The sequence below is a fragment of the Protopterus annectens genome, chromosome 5.part0 (assembly GCF_019279795.1).
Source record: "Protopterus annectens isolate FY-2018-M chromosome 5.part0, PAN1.0, whole genome shotgun sequence".
Taxonomy (NCBI): Eukaryota; Metazoa; Chordata; order Ceratodontiformes; family Protopteridae; genus Protopterus; species Protopterus annectens.
Genome location: NC_056735.1, coordinates 1,973,615,577 through 1,973,638,632, shown reverse-complemented (window position 1 = coordinate 1,973,638,632; position 23,056 = coordinate 1,973,615,577). Strand labels below are relative to the sequence as shown.

The 23,056-nt window shown below is 41.9% G+C and overlaps 1 protein-coding gene across 1 annotated transcript in view; it reads right to left on the bottom strand.

The window, feature by feature from the left end:
• DIS3 (DIS3 homolog, exosome endoribonuclease and 3'-5' exoribonuclease) overlaps positions 1–23,056 on the bottom strand; it is a 1,475,941-nt gene that overhangs the window by 1,097,531 nt on the left and 355,354 nt on the right. Inside the window, exons 7-8 of the mRNA XM_044072053.1 lie at positions 12,723–12,836; positions 12,467–12,604 (exon numbers count right to left, since the gene is read on the bottom strand). Of these exons, the coding sequence (XP_043927988.1) occupies positions 12,467–12,604; positions 12,723–12,836 (252 nt within the window). The remainder of the gene's footprint in view (positions 1–12,466; positions 12,605–12,722; positions 12,837–23,056) is intronic.

Here is a 23,056-nt window from a genome sequence, read left to right as displayed (position 1 = left end):
ATTTGCAAAACAATACATCAAATCTCCCAAAAGCATGTGGAAAATGTGTTCTGGTCTAAAGAGACCAAGATTGAACTTTTTGGCCACAATTCCAAAAGGTACGTTTCACGCAAAAACAACACTTCGCATCACCAAAAGAACACCATCCCCATGGTGAAGCATGGTGATGGCAGTATCATGCTTTGGGATTGCTTTTCTTTAGGTGGAACTGGGGCTTTAGTCAAGGTGGAGAGAATCATGAACAGTCCCAAATACCAGTCACTTTTGGCCCAAAACCTTCAGGCGTCTGCTAGAAAGCTGAAGATGAAGAGGAATTTCACCTTTCAACATGACAATGACCCCAAGCATACATCCAAATCAACAAAAGAAAAGCTTCACCAGAAAAAAATTAAAGTTTCGGAATGGCCCAGCCAAAGCCCAGACCTAAATCCAATAGAAAATCTGTAAGGTGACCTGAAGAGGAATGTGCACAAGAGATGCCCTCACAATCTGACAGACTTGGAGCACTTTCACAAGCAAGAGTACGCAGATATTGCCAAGAGTCAAGATGTGCCATGCTGATAAGACTCCTACCCAAGAAGACTGAATGCTTTAATTAAATCAAAAGGTGCTTCAATAAAGTATTAGTTTAAGGGTGTGCACACACAACCAAGTATTAGTTTAAGGGTGTGCACACTTATGCAGCCAGCATATTGTACATTTTTTTATTTTTTTCCCCTAACAGATTTATTTGTTTCTCAATTCAATTGTACAGGTTATAGGTCACATTAAAGGTGTCAAAAGTTTTGAAATGATTTATTGTGGTCTTGTTTTTTTATATCACAAAAACCTCGCATTTTAACAGGGATGTGTAAACTTTTTATATCCATTGTACATATATGTGTGTGTGTGTACACACACAAACATACACACATATGTATATCTGTAAAAAAAAATATTTACATAAATGGTAAAAAAAACAAAAAGTGAAAACACTAACACACTAATCTTAAACTAACACTACTACTAGAAATTTCCACAAGTAAAAGGCACTCAGAAAAGGCTAGCTATCTAAAAACACTACCCAAACACGAACCTACCCCTAAAAGCTAACTACACTAAGATAAATACTACACGCTGAATAGAGGAGCAAAAGAATGAAAAAAATATTGCCTTCACTAACCATGATTGCAAGTACAGCTCCTGGAAATCAAATCTGGATGAACAGGTGGCAAAAGAGATGCGAGTTAAATTACGAGGGTATTGTGCATAAGGAAGGAGTCAGAGCTCTCGGATTCAAAGCTCTGGTAGAAAGCGCCAATTAAATCAAACAACCCAAACGTTGAACTGGGCAAAAAAAGTCACTGGATAACTGGTTTCTTCAAAGCTAAAAGTTAATGCTTTCTGAAAGCATGCAAGTTGTTTTCACATCTCAGAGGGGAATACATATAAAAATGAACAGACACTAATTAGGGTAAGTAGAAGCACAGGCAAAATAGCATACATCTCAGCATGGATAACTTTGATTTCAAGTTAATTAAGGTTTGTGTTACCAGATGCCTATTTGAGATAAATGTTCCTATTATGAGGGTTAAAATGTATTATTTCAAGATTTACATAGTTGTGTGTTTGTTTTAACAAGTTATGGGGGTGTTGTGTGTGTGTGTGTGTGTGTGTTTGAGAGTTTTTATAAAAACAAAAAAGTCTTTTAAATTGTGACATAGGTTCCAATGCTGATGAGAAAAACCTCTATAAAGGATTAACTTGCCAAACATTAGTGGAGGTACGGATCACAAAAATTAGAAACATGCATTTAAAAAAGTTGACGCATATAATAAGTAGGAATAATGACCTCTTGGCATAATGGTGAAACTTTCCATATTATGTTTGCATATGATGGTCTCTACAGATGTAGATTAAAATAAAGACTATTTAATTACATTAAGAACTGCAAATAGCAATGCTACAGGAGACACTTTTGGAATGAAGTGAGCAGATGAATTTGATAAAGGATTTCAGGATGGATATTTGGCACAGTATCAGGGACAAAGGAAAAGATGAGTATTTATACTAATTGCTAGAGGTGCTCCACAGTGATAGAAAAGGGGGGAAAAGATATAAAAATGGCAGATTTGTGGTAGTAAGGGGCTACTGGCAGGGGATGAGGATTACTCTGACATTTATTTATATTCCACCTAAAGCTGCTATTATGGAGCTTAGAAAATTGGGAGACCTAATCATCTTTCAGCAGGGAATATTACTTACAGGTGGAGAGTGGAATTTAATTTATAACAAGGATGCACCTCTGGCCCTAGAATGGCAAATTTAACAAAACAGGGTAGATTTCTGAAGAAATTTATAAAGAAATTTGGGATGAAAGATGTGAATTCACTAGCAGGAACTCTTGACAGAATTTACATATTATTCCCAAGGTAAAGTAACTGGGCCAGACTAGACGGAAATTATATTTCACAGGAACATGTGCATTTAATTGAGAACTTTGAGCTACATATTCCGTAGCTATTTCAGATCTTTCCAAAGTAATTACCAAGATAAAAACATAGGGTAATAAAGATGAGACACTGATGTTTCTCCACCTACCTGTTATAAAATAGAGGAATTTGAGGAATGGATAGTGGAAATTATTCATGAGTTAATAGGAAAGATAGAAAGTACTCTAGAAGTTGGTGCTAGTGAGTGGGATAAAATAAAAGTGAAGAATTAATAAAGACATGAAGGATTTTATCTGGCAAGGGAAGACAGCAAGAATCAAGTGGGATAATTGGATCCTCCCAATAGAACAAGGAGGTTTAGGATTACCTGATTTGCATGGTTATTTAACAGCTACACTGTTAAGGCTCTTACACATAAAAAAAGCATAAAGATGCAATTCAAAGTGGAAAGGGTGATTATGATGAAGCAAGGGATTAAAAGTCAAGAAATAAGGAAAGAGTAGGATTTTGGACACAGATCCTTAAAGAAAATATCAAGAGTCATTTGGAATATTATATTCATAAAGCAGCAGAAAGTATACCAGGAACTAAGCCAATACATAATTTACTGGAGGAAGCTGGCAGAGGAGCCAAGGTACTGGGAACAAATAATTACAGAGGGAAAAGTAAAAGAATGGAAAGAGGCACAGAAAACATTTGGATCGAAGGTTAGTAATGGTGCTCCCTATAAGGGATTGATATCAGAGTACAGACAGTGAAAGGGATAAGTGAATCCTAAATGGAAGACCTGCACTGACTGAGTTTTTAACTGAATCTAGAACAGGCATTTCTGTTTAAAAAAGAGATAATTAGTAGGGCATATAAAACAGTGCACAGTAACTGCAGGAATCAATCACGAGACATCAGAAAAAATTGGGAAGAGAGATCAGATAAGCAACCCACAAAGAAACAATGGGAGAATGTATGTAATGGCTCCCAAATATGCAACAAAATCTAAAAGATTTAGGATTTTAGCCTAGATGTTTTTGCATAGATACTTTTATACCCCAAGCAGACTCCAAACAATTTTTACTCTGTAGAAATGCAAATATTGGAGGTGTAATGGGTAAGAGGGAGGTACCTGGGACCACATGTTCTCAGAGTGCAATCAGCTGGCAGACTTAAAATCCCTACAGAGTAGTCTGTCAGGAATACTGAGTGAGCAAGTAAGTGCAACTAAGGAAATATTTTTTTGAGCTGAGATACAGGATCTGAAATGCCTAGACACAGTAAGGGACTGTAAAGTTTAATTCTGGTAGCTGCCAAATAAGCAATTACTATAAAATGGAAATCAAAGTCTATACCAGCTATACTTGAAGTAGTGAATATTGTATGAGATAAAAGAATAATAAGTGGGATCTCTAGAAAAGGATAGGAGAAAATTACATAGAAAAAAAGGAAATAGTGGGAAGAATGCATGCAGAAAAATGTTTTGGAGAAGGCAGGAATTGAATAAGTTATGCAATGTTGCTTTGATTATATAGTACAGAACAATATATGTGGTGTAGAATGTTTGTGAATGTGAAGCTGTCAACATGGTTTGGGTGTAAAATCTTGAGAAAATAATTTGGTTCCTTGCCTTGTGTAGCAAGATGATTTTTTTTTTCATTTTTCAAGTTACAACTTTCTAGTTCTGGATTTCCAAGCTTCTCTCAAGACTATGTTGTACTTCATCTGAAGATTGGTCTTTCGTGGAAATAAGGCTCGACTCACCCAGGCTATCAGTATGAAGCTGAGCAGGCTTGGTCATAATCAAAACCACCTCATTCTTAAGTAGGTGGGTACAGAATTGAACGAGACAGACTTGACCCCCTACAAGGAGAACCAAATAAGAGAATCATATCTTGGTCACAGGAGGGCTATTAGAAAGTGTCTGGCTTGGCTCACTCTTGCTTTTAATAGGAGATATGCGATTTTTATTTAATTAGCGGAAAGTATATAGAAATCATGCTGTCCACAGACTGGAAAAGACAACAGCTGTCCACAGATATCCTGCAGGGTTAACTAATGCAATACTTTCCTGTGTTGAAGTACAGTTGTGTAAAATCTTAGTAGCTGCCCTTTTCTCTGCTGCAGTATTCTTGCTGAAGTTATTGCCAGAAGGAATGCAGTTTTCCAAGACAAAAACTGGAGATCCGCTGATGCTGCTGGTTCAAAGGGAGGAAGTGTTAGTTTCTCCAAGACAAAGTTGAGATCCCAAGCAGGTAAAGGGGGTTTTCTTGGAGGTTTGATATTTTTGATCCCTCTCAGAAATTGCTTGAGGAGAGGGTGTGAGAAGATAGGTGGATCCAAATTGTATTCTGCTGAAATTGCTGAGGCATGTATCTTAATGGAAGAATAGGAAAGGCCATTGTGGAACAGTTCTGCTAAGTATTCCAGAATATGTGTCATGCTTGCCACTGTCACATCTAAGCCTTTTGATGTGTTCCAGATGAAAAATCTTTTCCATTTAGCTGAGTATGTCTTCCTTGTGGAAGGCCGGCGAGCTTCCATGATAATGTCCTTCACTATCTGTGATAAAACATTTTGTTTTGGATTTAAGGGATTTTCCAGGCAGTTAGCTGCAATGTTTTTAAGTTGGGATGCATGATATTGAAATTGTTCTGCGTCAGAAGAAGAGGCCATAGGGAGAGGCCATGGTTTTGCCTGTGACATGCTCCTCAATAGTGGATACCAGTGTTGCCTTGGCCAGTCTCAGAATCACTCTTGGCTGTTCCTCCCTGATCTTCAGTAGAACCTTGTACATTAAAGGGAGAGGTGGGAAGGCATATACTTTTAGAGCTTTCCAGCTGAAAGAGAGAGAGTCCACCCTCCATGCTTGTGGGTGGTATGTCCTTGAGCAGAATGTCTTCAGTTGATGGTTGAGGGGGGATGCGAATAGATCTATCTCCGGTGTTCCCCATACCTTTGTTATGAGTTGGAAGATGTCTGGGTGCAGCATCCATTCGTGTGCATCCATGGTAGTTCTGCTTAAGCTGTCTGCCAGTGTATTTTCCTTTCCTGGCACGAACTGGGACTGCAGTTGGATATTGAGTTTCAGGCATAGCTCCCATAGATTCATAGCCAGCCGGCATAGAGGGTAGGAGTGTGTGCCTCCCTGCTTGTTTATGTACCACATGACCATGGTGTTGTCTGTCCTTATTAATAGGTGGCCTTGATGGAGGAAGGGTTTGAAAGCCTCGATTGCATGCATCACTGCCAGCATTTCCTTTTGGTTTATGTGCATGTGTAGCTGTCTTTGAGACCATAGGCCTTGGATACATTTGTCCTCCATGTGTGCTCCCCATCCTCGGTCTGAAGCGTCCGTGGTGATGGTTTGTTTTGTTTTTGGTTTGTTGAAAGGCAACCCTCTGTTGGACTGGCAGGCCTGAGCCCACCACAAGAATTCCTTTTGAAGGCAAGGAATGATTGGTATCAAAGTTTCCAAACTGTGACTGTGTTGAGACCATACACTCCTTAGATACCATTGTAATTTTCTCATATGCAGCCTGGCCTGTGGTATCAGAATTATGCAGGATGCCATGTAACCCAGGGCCTGCAGGATTTTCCTTGCAGTAAGCTGAGCTTGTCTTGTCAGATTCATGAAGTAATCTGGAAGTTGCTTTTGTTTTCTTCTGTGAGAAAGGCCATTTGGGTGGTTGTGTCTAGATCCGCACCCAGAAATGTTATCCTTTGGGATGGAACCAGTCTTGATTTTTGGATGTTGACTGTGTATCCCAATGCCTGTAGTAGGCGGATGGCATAGGCCAAGTCTTTTATCAAATTTACCTTGTTGTCTGCTTGTATAAGGCAGTCGTCCAGATAAGGGTAGATTTGAATCCCCTGAAGTCTGCAGTGTGCAATTACTGATGCCAGGCATTTCGTGAATACTCTGGGCGCAGTAGATAAGCCAAAGGGCAATGCTGAGAATTGATAATGCTCTGATCCTGCAAAAAATCTGAGGTGTCTTCTGCAGTTTGGTCGAATAGGGACGTGCAGGTATGCCTCCTTGAGATCTAGAGTCACCAGCCAAGACTCCTAGACCAACATGGGAAGAAGTTGCTGTAGGGTCAGCATCTTGAATTTTGGCACAATGAGGAAAGTATTCAGTGAGGACAGGTCGAGAATAGGCCTCCATTGATTTTCTTTTCTTGGTACAAGGAATAGTCTGGAGTAAAATCCTTGGTCTTGTTCTGAAAGTGGTACTTTTTCTATAGCTTTCATTTGAAGCAAGTTGTTTATCTGCTTTAAAGCCTCTGCCCTCTGATTTGGTGGTAGGTTTGGCAGTCCGTTTCTTTTTGAAAAAGTGTGGAAGTGGAACCTGTATCCTTTGTCTATTATTTGCAGTGTCCATGTGTCCCTTGTAATATAATGCCAATTTTTTGAGAATAAAGCAAGCTTTCCGCCCAAGGGTGCTTCCAGTTGAGCCCTGGTGGGCGGAATCAGAGTAAAGTCATTGAGCCTGTCCTGGTGTAGTAGTTGTTGTTGCTGCTGTTGCACTACCTCTCTGGTTGGCAGGTTGCCACTGACGGCCTCTGTAAGAGCCCCTAGATTGGCCTCTGCCTCTGGGGCGTCTGTTCCTGCCTCTCTGGGCTCTGTCCGAGTCTGGAAAGGACCAATTCTTAGTAGACCAGTTTCTGCTAAATCTCGGTGGTTGTACTTGTAGGAAATCCTTAACTGTCTGCACAGATTTTGCCTTTTCTTCATACTTTAAGACCTCCTGAGCAGAGGAGCCAAATAAATTTTGTTTCTCCATTGGAGCATCCAGGAGTTTAGCTTTAACATGGTCTGGCAAAGATTGTTCCTTCAGCCAGGCATGCCTACGAATAACTGCCCTAGTCATAGCTGACATAAATGAAGCCTCCAATGCATCATAACCACACTTTAAGAAATGATTACTAACCTGCTGTGAGTTGTGTACCAAATCCTGAAGGGATTTACGGTCAAGGGGCTCAGGAGAAGAAAGCTTCTTGTTCAGTTCATCTAACAAATACTCTTGGTACTGTATCATATGAAAATGACAATTTAGTGCCCTGACGGAAAGAGTTGCAGAAGTATATACCTTCTTTCCCCATCTCTCTAAAACTCTAGACTCTCTTTCAGTAGGTAGAGGATTTTTGGCAGTGGCAGCCGCAACCCCTTTAGGGCCCAGAGTAATAGTTTCTGGGTCTGCAGAATGGGCTTTATACAGATGGAAATGAGAATCCGGGACCCTGTAGTATCAATCAGGTTTGGCAGGGGCCAGGGGGAGAGTATCAGGGGCTGTACTGACATCATTGTACACATCATCAATTACATTCAAAACAGGAGGTATAGCTAAGGGCCTATGCTGAGGCAAATGTAAAAAGGTCCTTAATCTTTTTCTAGAGTCAGAGAATTCCTGACCTTGCCATTGAAAATGCTCTCTCATGGAGTGTAAAGTCTCACCAAAGGAAAACTCTTCAGGAGGGGAGGCCGAAGGGATAGATTCTTCAGCATCAGTATCCTCATAGGGCGAATAAGCCTCCTCCTGGTGGTCTGACAACTCAGAACCATCCGTGGACTCATCTGAAGAGTGTGGGTCAGAAGGCTCAGTCCTGGGCCTTTTGTCTGGTGGAGGGTGAGAGGCCCTGTCCGGGTGAGGTTGTGAACCTCTAATTAAAGAAATAAGGTCCTCTGCAAGGCTGAGGATCTGAGTACTAGAGGAAGGCCTCTGGGAGGTGGTCTTGGGAGGCAAAGCTTTAGAAAGTTTAGCAGCTTTAGCCCTGGAGAAGGCCTTAATGGACATGGAAGCAGGGGACCTAGCTGCCCCACGTGCAGGAGTAGATATGTCCAAAGGAATGGTGTCGGACATATCCTGGACACTGGTTTCGGTAGGTAGCTCGGTAGCCGACTCAGCCGGGGCCTCCCGGGCCGCGGTGGTCAGTTGAGTGGATTCAGATGAAGGAATCTCCGAGGACTCTGTTTCGGCCGAAACCGAGACACTCGCGGTAGGCTTTACCGTGGTTTCAGCCGAAACCGCGGGCCGCGAGTGTCGGTCCTTGTCCTTCCGTTTTTTCACCAAATGTGATGTCGGAGTCTCAGACGGCATTTTATATGCAAAACTATCCCCAAAAAAATTCCTCTGCAAACTCCGACCGACGTCTAAGAGTTCGTCGGTTGAAGGAAGCACAGGCTGAATAGGGCGATACGTCGTGGTCTGGGCCTAAGCAAGGAAGGCAGTAGGAATGGAAATCCTTATGAGGTATTTGATTCCCACAAGTTAAACAATTATTTACTTTATCTGACATTGGCTGAGGCAAGAAAGAGTCCCCAACAGGGTACTTAGCTTTTTCGAAGTCTTCAATAGCTGAAATCACTGGATCTGACCGACCGGCACTTGCGAACAGCTTCTGCTTCGGGCACCGCGCGGCAAGAAAGACTGAGGAAAATGGCGTCGGCTGATGCTTTTATACCCCAGACGCTCTGACGTCGGGGAAGGTGCGACATCAGCCGAGGCCAGACCCCAGACTTTGGAATCCGGCCGACCGAAGGGCTGCCTGAGGCAGGACAACCTATATGTTATGACTGCAGACGCATCCTTGAAGGACATCAAAAGTCTACACCATGGCATAGAAAAAAATCTACCTACAGTTATGGTAAATTCAACTTGCACTGTACTATGTTCATCACATTGATCACTGCTGCAGTAGCCTTAGGTAGACTATTACCACAGTTAATTATATTTGAGAGGTGGAAGGAGAAGAGTCCAGGAACTGCTGGCGAATAGTCCTAGCAAAGCTTGATCTGGACCTAGAGAAGGAGTCAAGCTTATACTGCTTTGTAAAAATATGTACAGAGGACCAAGTAGTAGCTGTTAGAATAATTTTAGAATCCAACCCTTTCCAAAAAGCCACAGATGATGCCAAAGCCCTTGTACAGTGGACCTTGACCCTCTCTGGATTAGATTTGTTATGGTGAGCATAACAAAAGGTAACAGCCTTAGACAACCACTTGGAAATAGTATGTTTTGACATAGGTTGTCCCTTCCTTCTACCTTCACAACAAATAAACAATTGATCTGAAGATCTGAGAGATATAGTATCAGGATAGTACCCAAACTGTCTGTTGATATTTAAGGTATGAAGTATCCTTTCTCCCTCAATTTAAGAGTGAGAAAAGAAAACAGAGTTTGGCTGAAAGTAAACATGGATACCAATTAAGGCATAAAAGAAGGATTAGTTCTCAAAGAAACCCTGTACCTATGAAAAATAAGGTAGTGTTGACACACCATAAAAGCTTGCGAATCAGATACCTTGCTTGCACAGGTTAGAGCAATCAGCAAGACTGTTTTCCATGTTAAGAACCTCAATTCAGCACGATTAGCCAGTTCAAATGGAGCGAGTGTTAGCTTCCCTAACACAAAAATATGATCCCAAGAACACACAGGCTTGTCCAACATAGTCCCTTGTCAAGGAAAAAGAAGAAGCAACAGAAAACATTACCAAGTGAAGGTACAAAATGAATATACCATGAAGAGAAGATCAGTGTAACATTTTTATGAAGAGAAAGTACCAGCAATGATAAAAAGAACTACTAGATAAAACTAGGAATAGAAGGAAAGACGGAAGCACAGGAGGAGGCCTAGAGGAGAAAATGTATTTTGTTTACGACAGATAAGTATTGGAAATGGAAGGAACATCAATAGAAAGAGAGACTAATATACCAGAAAGGTATCTAAAGGTTTCAAATAGCAAAAAAATATATAACACACTTAACTGAATAGAAACCCGAGCCAACAAATCTTGTCCAAACTCTAGGCGTGGCAAACAAGGTATGGGGTAATGCTGGGGACTGAGGGGGGATTGTGGGTAAGGGGAGGAGCATGATCTATGGATGCCAAGTCTGAAAAAAGCAGTTGAAGTTAGATCTGACACCCACTAGCTGAGGAATAGAAGACAACATGAGATCCAATGTCCTTGCAGATACTAGGATGGATTTTGCTAAGCTGATAGACCTGGGTTCTAGAAGTAGGACAGACGACCTGGTGCCCTTTTTAACTCTTTTTCAGACTGGGCCTGAATAAAGTACCTAAGTACAGATAAATGTGAATGCCCCCTGTTCTGTAATGCAATAACTAATCCAAAGGGCAAAAATACAAAGTGGTAGTGGGATTCCCCTAATTAGAGCTGGATTATTGTAAATAACCCAAAAGAGGATCTAGTTTAGGAGGAAGAGGAAGAAAAGGAAAACAGTCACAACTGCCACTTATCTGTGCCCTAAGGGCCTGTACTCTAAGCTTTCCCCCTCTGGATTCCTTGTCTCTTTCTTCTCAAAGTTTTCTTACCTTTTACCTGTTTCTCTTTAATCTGGCAGTGGTAGAAGACCAGTATTTGGAGGGGTAATTTCTACTGTACTTGTGTATGGCTGGATGTAATAACTGAACAGACTCAAATCATCTTACTCTTCACAGTCAGTTTCTTAAAGATCTTCCAAAAGGATAGTCTGAAGAGCAACTCCCAGACTAGTGATACAGTAATGAGCTGCACTTTTACATCTTCTTGAGAGGAACTGTATCCTCAAATCGGGGATGTTTCTGAATCACAAACCCAGTAACAGCAGCCCTGGATGCTGCATCCATGGAACAAGGGCAAGTTTTGCTTTTGGGTGTGGTGTCAGAAACTTCCCAACTTAGTCCACCAAATGGTGGACAACTTCACTCTGACATTTAATCACATGATGCTGACAAGTCATGACCTTAAAGGCCAGGGATACTGATATGCAAACTTAATTCCAAAGGAAATCTAAGATTGTATATTCCAAGTCACTGAGACGAGTATTTGAAATGCAGCCAACTTAGATTTTCAAGGAAATCCCTGCTGGCTATGCCACCGTGTTCTTACATACATATTTATGTGAATCCTTGACCCTGTCAAACTTGTCAAACATCTTGTGAGTAAGGATCAGGGAGTCTAGTTCCTAAGATGCCTCATTAAAAACATCCTCAAAAGCCTCAAACACTGGAAAATTGCAAGTGGCTTTGGTACTCCCAAACCCAAACATCCATGCATCCTTTCTGGATGTCTGAAGCTTTCATAAAAAGTGATTTTTCATTAAAAACAGTGTCTGCAAATCAAACGTTTTCTGGTAGAATCTCGGAAGACCGGATGTCTTCATCATAGCCCAAAGGGGAAGGTATCTGAGACTTGCATGCTCTTCCTCCCTTTAGGAACCTGAGGAATCTGATCACTTTATTACAGCCATAAAACCTCTTATCAGTAATTAATAAGCATCAGCAAACTACAGTTCTAATGTACGATCTTAACACTCATCAGCTTCATGTCTGAAAGCAGAACCTAATATTAGAAATATGTTCAGTAATCAACACAAACACTAAAACAAATTAACAAAAAAGACTCCTCAATTTTTACATAAATCAATTACAGCTTCATTTTATGCTCTCACTGTAGTAATCTGAATGCCATTTTCTTAAACAGCAGTGATGATATGAAAGACCTGATATCCCTACCCACCTCCTCTTCCTACATCTGACAAATTCCAAATGTGTCTAGTACTGAATTTGAGGAAGTTCATTTATCACTCCTCTAAAGACCAGATTCTTCCCTACTTGTTCTATCTTTTGGCTTTTCCCGGTTAGGGGTCGCCACAGTGGAACTCCAGTCCGCTAATGATTGGCAGCAGACTTTTACGTACCGAGTTGCCAGCCCTGACGAACAACCTTCAACGAAGGTACGCCCATTCACGCATGTCTCCACACAGAAGACGCTTTAGCTGAGAATCGAATGGGACAACGTCTTGCTGTGAGGCGACAACGCTACCGCAGCACCACCACCGCAGTATACCACATTCCTCCCTACTACACAACCAAATTGTTTTCATGAACCAAGGATATTGAGTATTATCACTTAATAGAAAGCAGGTACCAATAATATAACAATGTTCAGATTAGATAAATGAAAGATATCCGTGCAAAATCTTTCAATGAAAACTAGGGCAACACACACACACAAACACAAATACACAATTAATGCACCTACATTAGGATACCTAGAGTTCTTGGGCCACCCGTCAATAGCAACAATTATTCTCTGATGTTCCAGTACTGACGCTTGTCTTGTTTCTATGCGAATTCTGGGGATCTGACGATCAGCTGGTGTAAAGAGATGCCTTGTTGCCTGTTAAATAATAAATAAATCAATAAATAACAGAAAACACTTGCATTTATATTCTAACACAGTTTATACTGTAATACAGATGAAAAGGGGAAAATGCAACCAAGACTTAAGTCATTACCTCTTTTATGTGCGACTTTGCAATCATACCACAGTATGGTCTCCAATTCCTTTTGATAATTCCAACCACTTTACCTGTGGGTTTTGCCAAGTTTGTATTGACAATATTCTTTAGCTAAATAAAATAAAAGAAAAATGTTTGACAGCAAGTTTTCACAGATCATGAAAAATATCTTTACTGATCTTCCTGAATAAATGAATGAAAGCATACTGGTATAAAAAGCAATAAGGGACTACTAAACATAATCTCACTGCACAAGGAGTTTATATCATCTCCCACACAGTCCTGCGTGTTATATGATCAGATCTGATTTTGGCATATTATTATGCAGCAAATATAAATGTTGTTTATGTTGCTTATTTCTTAAATCACAAGCATACTAAACAACTGTTAGTTAAGAAATGACACAGTGATTTATTGATAAAGAAGAGTAGTTGGTTTATGGTACTTACCCACAGCAGTACATCTTTAAGCAAGACTATGCAGTATATAAGAGTTCATATTTGCACACCTTCTGACTTCCGCAGTGGTGCAGCGGTAGCGTTGTTGCCTCACAGCAAGAGGTTCTGCAGTTCGATTCTCGGCTTGGGTCGGGAGTACCTTCTGTGTGGAGTCTGCATGTCCTCCCCGTGGTCGAGTGGGCGTTCGAAAGACATACACTGAATGGGCATGCCTTCGTTGAAGGTTGGGCGCTGGGCTGGCAACTCGACACCATAAAAACCAACTGCCAATCATTAGCGGACCGGAGTTCCGCTGTGGCGACCCCTAACCGGGAAAAGCCGAAAGACAAACAGACATTTGCACAACTTCTGTACTCAGGTTCTAAGTCTTTTTTCCTAGCAGTCCCAGTCTTCCTTGCAAGGATAAAGTGCTACAGCAAGTGGTGTGAGACATACCCATATAATGCCAGCATTGTAATGTGCTCTGGTCTGATTTTCAAGCCTTGCAGGTAAAAATGTACTTATTAAAGGCAAATAACCAGTTATTGTGTCTAATGATGGGCATACATAACTAATAAATCTTTAAAACACTAAACAAGCTAAGAACCAATGTGCTAACTATATAAAAGAGAATCTTTACCGTCACAGTAAAATCTCCACAAAGATTTACTGTTATGCCACGTACCTCAAAACTATACCAACTTTTTTTTCTGGAAGTTAATCTCAAGCAGTAGTTGATTATCCCTAGGGGCTTGACAGTTACAGATCTATGTGTAGCGCAGCTGAGCCAAACCTATCCTATCCCTACACTGTACTTCCAAATGTTACTATTTGGTGAAATCTTCTAAAAGTTTATTGTGCAGAAACATTTTTTTTAAGGTAAACAAAAAAATGGGGGTACGCAATTCCCAGCACTAGAGACCAGAAGATCAGGTAGAACATTTACATCTGGTCTAAGTCAACTTCAAAGGACCCAACTCTAATTTCTCTGGGAAGAAAGCCAACAAAGGCGAAACAGGGACACGGTAATGTGGCAAGGGGAAAATGTATGATCTAGGGATAGAAAGGTCACCTCAACCCAATGGATGATCAAGACTGCAGGGAGTACAAGGAAAACAAATACGGGGAACAGGAGCCTGGAATGCAACAATGAAACTATTTGAATATCTACACACAACGTAAGTTACTAAAACAACTACACTATGTTCACTGCAGTAGTTACTGTTGCAGTCCTCATTTCATAGAAGAGTGCCACAGCAATTAAGAATATGGATCAGTTCTGGTTATTTGGATCCAAGGCTTTCCAAGATGCCACAAGCAAATCTTGCCCTAGCCCTGGATTCAGCCACCAAACTGTAATGGCTGGAGAATGTGTGTGTGTACAGAAAACCAGGCAAGTGCTTCCAGGATGGCATGTGTGGTGACAGCTGTGGCTCTAGTGGAATGCACCTTTAAATGGCCTGGAACTGGCTTCTCATGATGCCGATAACAAAAAAGGTTACAACCCGCCAGCCATTAGGAAAGGGTCTCTTTTTGACAGGTTTACCCTCCTTCCCTTTTACAAACAAGACAGACAGAATACCTTCTATAATCTTTGGTTCTGTGCAAACAGACTGATCGGTCTACGCACATCTAAGTAATGATGGTTTCTTTTCCATTACCTTTGAGGCTTTGAGAAAAAAAGACCACATAGCTGTATGGTATGGTTATACTTCAGCTTAACACCCCCTTTATGCAAAAAAAAAAAAAAAAAAAAAAGATTAGTATGCAGTGCCATTCTAATCAAATGAAGTACAAGGAAAGACTCCTTACTTATTGAGGCTTGGAATTCTGAGAGTTCTGAGATTCATCTAGTTGAGGTAACTGCCACCACAAAGTGAGTCATCTAGGAAAGGAAATAGAGAGGAGACAATGCTGCTGGTTCAAAAGGGGTTAAGGTTAATTCTTCTAGGACAGAACTAAAATCCCATGATAGAGAAATCTCATTCTCTAAGTCAACTGAGAGCTTTGACCCCCACCCAAAGGAACTGCTTAACTGAAGGTCCAGAATACAAATGTGGATGTATAAGCTAAACTGGATATGCAAGGGTCTGAGAAATATTCTAGGACCAATGCCTCCCTAGCCTTTCTGGGGTCAAGATGCCTAGTTTGGCACCAGAGGGAGAATCTTCTCCACTTAGATGGGGATTACTTTCTCACACTGGATTCCCCACCCTCCTTCATAATGTTTAGAACCTCTTCTGAATACGTCTACCTGTCTGGGATCAGGTAAAGTCATCCAGGTTATAAGCTTTAGTGTAGCTGAGCTGGAATGTAGCACGGACCCTCTGTTTTGCGTCAAAAAGGGCACTTGCTGTGGCAATACTGTGAAAGGGAACTACTATTGACAAGGCTACAATAATCATTTTGGCCTTTCTTCCACTTAATCAGTACCTCAGGTTTCAAGGTTATGGGAGAAAAGCATACATGAACTGACCTGTTCAGGCTCCAAGCTGGCACAACACTGTCTCAGCTGCCTGTTCAAATGAAGGGAAAAAGGTCTACACCCCATCACCAGGTCAAACCCACAAATGTATCCCTGCACAATACCTATTTCTGGGGGTTTAACTGGAGATCGGTTCAGCCTACCTGCTACCATGGTCTATGCTGAGGAAACATAAGTGACCATTAGGGGAACACCCCCACTCTTTGTATGTACTTATTAAGCTTGCACAGCCAGACAGTAAGAGTGAGTCTCCTCGTCACCTGTTTATATACCACACAAAGGCAGTATTGCCTGTCTTCAGCTATAGGATTCTCTCCTTCAGGGTAGGCAGAAATGCTTTCAAGCCCAGGATGAATACCAACCTTTCATTGATGTTTATGCACATCTTCTTCATCCTGACCCCCCCCCCCCACATAGTTTGTACTTGGAAACTTCCTTTATGAGCTTCTCATTCTATGTCCAAAGTGCCTGTTTTAAGAGTCCCCATTGGCTGGAGTGGTTTGGACAGGCATCCTTCTGTTTTGGCACACTATGTTCTCCATGAAATCTCTTTTTATACAAGGCAGCAGAAAAATCTTGGCTCCCAGTGAATGTATCTGCTCACACCATGTTTCTCAAATGCCATTGGTGTGGCATCATTTGCAAGCATTAGTACGCATGCTGCCATGTAGCGTTACAGTATTAGGTACACCCTGGCTGGGATCTCTACTCTCTACGGCACTGTTGAAATACTTCCTCAGCAGTTCCAAAGAATTATTCAGACATATTACTAGCATAATCATCTTACAAGAGAGTTTCAGAGAAGATCGCTCTCTTCCTACAGTCATGCCCAAATCAATCCAGCAGTTCAGGACAAATTTCAGATAGTTTGTAGCACCATGGAAGGACTCTGCTACAATCAGGCAGTCATTTAAGTAGGAGTAAACTTGAAGGTCCTTAGACCTGCAGAAGACTATTACCGGGCACTTGGCAAATACTATAGGTGGGGTGGGGAAGCCAAGGAACAAGGCAGTGAAATTGGGAAATTCACCATTCTACACCTCCAAGAATGAGGGATACTAATTGGGTGGGGGGGGTCAAAACCTAGTTCAGGATCTTCTACAACAAACAAAGCAAGCGTCCACAAAAGTGATCATGGTTGAAATCAAGTCACTGCACCAGGGAGAATGTTACTGCATTCCTGTCAAGAGGAGGCAACAAAGCCTTAACTGAGGCCCTGAATACACTCATGCCTAGAGAGCCCAAGACTTTAACAACTCTCTTAACTGGCAAAAGAAGGCAGGAAGAGACTTACAAAGCTTTACATCTATACGTACACCCACCAAGCAGAAGCCAGGATAAAACCCTGCAAAAACATAAGGCAGCCCTGTGGGACTATAATCAAGGGGATAGGTCCACTGTGGGAAATGCTCCCTGCTGACAAAGGGGTTCCACTAACTCATGCTTTGGCCAACAATGAGAAAACCTTTAACACTGCGAAATTTCAACATGCAACCACCTCCTAATAGCAAGTACTAACAGTCACAAAAGGGTAAAGAGACCTGAAATTAAACTGCAAAAACATCATAAGGAGTAATCATCATCCAGACTCCCTACAAGAAGAGGGAGGAATGTGATCACAAAAAATACCTTCAGGAGAGAAAAGAAAAAACTACATTCAAGGGCCAAGGGAAGAAGAAGTAAAAAAAGAAAAGAAAAGAAAAAAAAAAAACACCTGCCCATTCTGACAAGAAAATGGGATCCCAGTAATTGCTCCATTACTGAAAATAGGGCACAGACAACAGCCACTGAAACAAAAAAGCTTGGGCATGCCCTAGAACTCCCACTATAACAAAACCAATAATGGAAGTCAGATGAGAGAGAACAAGAAAAAGAGGATGCAACTCAGTGGCCCAGTCACAATCTGCTGACTCTCAGTGAGCAGATGTCCTAGCACTGCAAATTAGGCAGTGTGGAAGTCAGCAAAGGCATGTATTAGGGGTTTTCCTAACACAGGCAAAGGGCAAGTAAAGGATGTTTAGCTTTGTGCTTAGAGAAACAAAAAGGCCTCTCCTCTTTCTTCTTGGACACAAGTCAGACCAAAAGTTGGGAAACAGCCCTTAGACAAAGAAAGTACAGTTGTGTACACTTAACATAAATGGAGAAGTTCAAGTGTATTCACTGTTGCAGTTATCATATTTGGGTTTGCTCGCAGTAGCCCTCAGTCAGCCTGATTATCAAAGTCTTGGGTCCTGCACTGGTTGCTGTCTCATCTTCTGTGACGTCAGGTAGTCAGGGGTATAAAAAAAGCAAATACACCACAAGCATAGTAAAGGAGAGAAGAGGTATAGCCAAAAGAAGTCAGGGGGCTGGAGGGAGGGTAACCAGGACTGCAACAGTGAATACACTCTAACATCTACATTTATGGTAAGTGTACTATGTTCTTCATGTTTCACTGTTGCAGTCATCACATTTGGGTAAATTCCCAAAGCTAAGGATTGGAGGAGAAATTTAGATAGCCTTAGGACCAGCTATAAAGCCCTGCAAGACTGCAGTGGCAAAGCCAGCTCTGGATTTAGAGAAAATAGGCAAATGGTAATGCTTGGTGAAAGTATGTACAGAACTCCAGGTAGCAGCTTCTAGGACATCCCTGCTAGGGACACCTCTGAGAAAGGCTGTGGAAGTAGATGCAGCCATGGTGGAATGGGGTTCTAATCCCCTATGGGATAGGTTTTCCATGGTGCTTATAGCAGAAATGAAAGCAATGGCCTATCCATTTAGAAATGGTTTGCTTTGAAATAGCCTTCCCCTCTGCCCCTGCAGCGAATGCCACCAGCAGTTGTTCAGATTTCCCTTGATGTTTAGTCCTGTTCAAGTAAAATCTAAGTTGTCTGTGCACATCTAAGGAATGCAGTATGTATTCCCCTTTGTTCTGTGGATTAGAAAAGAAGGCTGGCAAATGAATGGACTGATTAACAGCCACAAAGGAAACCACCTTGGGCATGAAGGAGAGATTGGTCCTGAGGGACACACTGTCCGCATGAAAGATGATGAAAGGCTCCACTGCCATAAGGGGCCTGTAATTCAGATACCCTTCTTGCTTAAGTGATTGTTAAAACGAAGGCTGTTTTCCAAGAAAGAAATTTCAACTCTGCACTTGCAGCCGGCTCAAAAGGAGGAACAGTGAGTTTTTCCAATACAATGTTAAGGTCCCAGGCTGGAGTTGGGGCTCTCCTAGGTGGTCTTAAGTTTTTGGCCCCTCTGAGGAACTTCTTGAGTAGTGGATGAGAGAAGAGGTGTGGTTCTGTATTGTAATAAGCTGAAATGGCTGAAGCATGAATTTTGATGGAGGAAAAAGAAAGGCCCTTGTGAAGCATCTCAGTTAAGTACTAGAGAATCTGAGGTAAGTTGGGCGCTGCTGTGGTCATCCCTTGAGTGCGGTTCCAGGCACAAAATCTTTTCCATTTTTCAGCATAAGATTTTCTAATACTAGGCTCTCCTTGCCTCCAAAATGACATCCAACACTTGTTTACTGAGGGATGGTAACAGAGAAATCAGATAATTAGCCAGGCTGCCAGGTTCAGGGTTTGAAGCTGAGGGTGCAGAATATGGCTGTCCTGCTGAGACAGCAGGGTAGGGGTCTGAGGCAAGTGCCATGGAGCCAGCAGTGAATCATTGCGCAAGAGGTGGTACCAGTGTTGGCGTGGCCAGTCTGGTGCAATCAGTATCATCCTTGGTTTGTCCTGTTTGAGCTTTAGTAGTACTTTGGAGAGGAGAGGCAATGGGGGAAAGGCATAAACTGATAGATTTTTCCAGCTGAAGGACAGGGCATCCACTTTCCAAGCTAGTGTGTGGGTAGTCCTTGTGCAGAATTTGTCCAATTGGTAGTTCTGGGGAGAGGCACACAGGTTTATATATGGACTGACCCATTTGTTTATTAACATGTTGAAAGTCTTTGGTTACAGTTTCCACTCGTGTAGGTCCATGAGATTTCTGCTTAGTTAGTCTGCCAGTGTATTTAGTTTTCCTAGCAGGAATTGAGCCTGTTGCACCTGGTAGCTCAAGGCTGTGTTCTACAGAGCCATGGCTAGTCTGCAGAGGGGGTAAGAATGGGTACCCCCCTGCTTGTTTATATACCACATAACAGTGGTGTTGTCTGTCTTAACCATTAATTGTCCTGGAAGAATGTGGTCCTTGAAGGCTGTCAGCATGTTCTGTACAGCTAACATTTCTTTTTGATTGATATGCAGGTGCAATTCCCTTGGGCTCCATTTGCTCTGAATGCACTTCCCTGCCAGGTGAGCCCCCCCCCCCCATGCATAGTCTGATGCATCTGTTGTTAGGGTTTGGGCAGCAGGGGGTAGAATGAAAGGCAGTCCCTTGTTTAGGTGGCAGGCCTCTACCCACCAAAGGAATTCTAACCGTAGGTAAGGTATGATAGGAATCATTGCTTCTAGATCCTGAGAATGTTGACACCATAGGCTTTTTAGATACCATTGTAGTTTCCTCATATGCAGTCATGCATATGGAATCAATAAAATGCAAGATGCCATGAACCCCAAGGCTTGTAGTATTTGCCTTGCAGACAGCAGGGTCTTTGTGGCCATTAGTTGTTAAATAAATTTGTTTCTCTGGCGTGAGGAAAGCCATCTGGGAAGTTGTGTTCAAGCTTGCTCCCAGGAATATAATTTGTTAACAGGGTACCAGATGCAATTTCTTTTCGTTTATGGTGTACCCCAGACAAGTTAGCATCTTCTGTACAAATGCCAGATGATTTAAAAGTATGTCCTGTCTTTCTGCCTGAATTAGACAATCGTCCAGATATGGGTATATTTGAATTTTTCTTTGCCTGCAAAATGCAATGACTGGAGCTAGGCACTTTGTGAATACCCTGGGCGCAGTAGATAAGCCAAAGGGCAGTTCAGAGAACTGATAGTGCATGCAGCCTGCTTTGAAGCGTAGGTATCTAATGCAAGATTCCCTGATTGGGATGTGCAGGTAGGCTTCCTTTAAATCCAGTGTTGCCAACCAGGCATCTTTGCCTAGCATAGGAAGCAACTGGTGAAGAGTTAGCATCTTGAATTTTGGAATCCCCAAAAAAGTGTTTAAGATGGAGGGCTCCAGGATAGGATGCCATGAATTGTCTTTTCTGGGTACCAAGAAAAGTCTTCAGTAGAAACCTTGTCCCTTTTCCTCTTCTGGTACAGTTTGAATATCCTTTATGCTTAAGAGAGAGAGTACTTGCTTTTGAGCCTCTGCCCACTGATTTAGGGGTAGATCTGGCCAACCATTTGGGGTTGGTAACGTGTGGAAGTGAAATCTGTATCCTTGGGAAACTACATTTAAAACCCATTTGTCCTGGGTAATGAGCTCATAGTTTTTGGCCTGCAGAGCAATCTTTCCCCCCTAAAGGAGCAGTTAGTTGAGAAGTGCTTGGAAGTTTTAAAGTTAAGTCATTGAGACAGCTTACCATAGGGGGGAGTCTTACTACTCCCTGATTTGGAAGTGGAAGCCCCCCACTGCTTAGTCCTGTGCATACCCTGGGACTGAAACATGGGGGTTCTGCTGGTTATGGGTTTGGACTGAGAAGACCTGGAAGAGACAGGAAAGTACCAATTCTTAGAGGGCCAATGCCTACTTAATCTTGGAGGCTGTACTTGTAGGAAATCCTTAACAGTTTTTATAGATTTAGCTTTTTCCTCCATCTTTTTAAGAACTTATTCTGCTTTGTTGCCAAACAGGTGGTCCTGATTTAAGGGAGCATCCAACAATTTAGCTTTAACATGATCTGGCAAAGATTGCTCCTTAAGCCAAGCATGCCTTCTAAGTACAGACCCAGTGACAGCAGCCCTGCAAGATGCCTCTAATGAATCAAAACCACATTGCAAAGTATGTTTTCCAACCTGTTCAGCAGAATGCATTAAATCCTGTAAATCTTTAATTTCAGCACAGTCAGGAATCAACATAATTTTCTGTTTAAGCAATCCAATAATATGTTGCTGATACTTTAACATGTGAAACTGACAGTTTAAGGCCCTAATAGCCAAGGTTGCAGAAGTATATACCTTCTTACCCCATCTATCCAGCACCCTTGAGTCTCTATCAGAAGGGGTAGGATTTTTGGCAGTAGTAGCCTTAATGCCCTTGGGTCCCTGTGAAATGGTCTCAGGATCCGCAGCAGGATTTTTAAAAAGGAACGTGTGAGAGTCAGGAACCCTGTAATATCTATCAGGTTTTCTTGGAGCAGGAGGTAAAGAATCAGGGGCCAAATTAGATTCCGAAAAGGCATCATCAACAATGTCTACTACAGGAGGGATAGCTAACGGCCTGTGTTGAGGCAGGAGAAAGAAATCCCTAAGCCTCTTTTTAGAATCAGAGTAATCCTGGCTTTCCCAGCAGAAATGCTCCCTTAGAGTATGCAAGGTTTCACCAAAAGAGAAATCCTCTGGTGAGGAAGCAGAGGGAACTGAGTCCTCTGCATCAGAATCCTCATAGGCAGAAAAGGGTAAATCCTGGTCATCAGAAGAAAAGTACAGTTTTGTACCTACCATAAATGTAGATGTTCGAAGATCCACATTGCTGCAGTCCTTACATATGGGTAAGTCCGCTGTCCTCGGTCGGCCCGAATACCAAAGTATTAGGCTGACGTCGGTCAAGGGCGCTCAGAACTGACATCAGAGCGTCAGGGTATAAGAGCGCATGACCGACGTCATATCCTCAAGTCTTTTCTTGCCCCAGATGTCAGAAGGCCCTAAAAAGAAAGCCCACAGCCAAAAACAAAATACTTCCCAAAAACAAAATATGTACAAATCACAGCTACCACCCAAACCATACAACCATTCCAAACTATAGAGGGGAAGGAGGGAGGGTTAATTGGACAGCAGCAATGTGGATCTTCGAACATCTACATTTATGGTAGGTACAAAACTGTACTATGTTCTTCATCTCACATTGCTGCAGTCCTTACATATGGGTAGAATTCCAAAGCAGAGGTAAAGGGAGGTTGGCAAAATCATAAAGCATTAGGAGCTGCCAAAATGCCCTGTAATATTGCAGTGGCAAATCCAGCCCTAGATTTAGAATAAAGAGGAAGGTGGTAATGTTTAGAAAAAGTATGCACTGAACTCCAAGTAGCTGCTTCCAAAATATCTTTAGCAGCCACCCCCCTTAAAAAGGCTGTAGAGGTAGCAGTAGCCCTAGTGGAATGAGGCCTGATTCCAGCCGGAATCTCCTTACCATGATGGGAATAACAGAAAGCAATGCAAAAACCAATCCACTTAGAAATAGTTTGTTTAGAAACAGGCTTTCCCTGAGAACCCAAGGCAAAAGAAACAAACAACTGCTGAGACTGTCTGAACCCTGTAGTTCTGCTCAAATAATAACGCAACCGCCTGTGAATACCCAAAGTGTGCAAAATCTTCTCCCCTTTA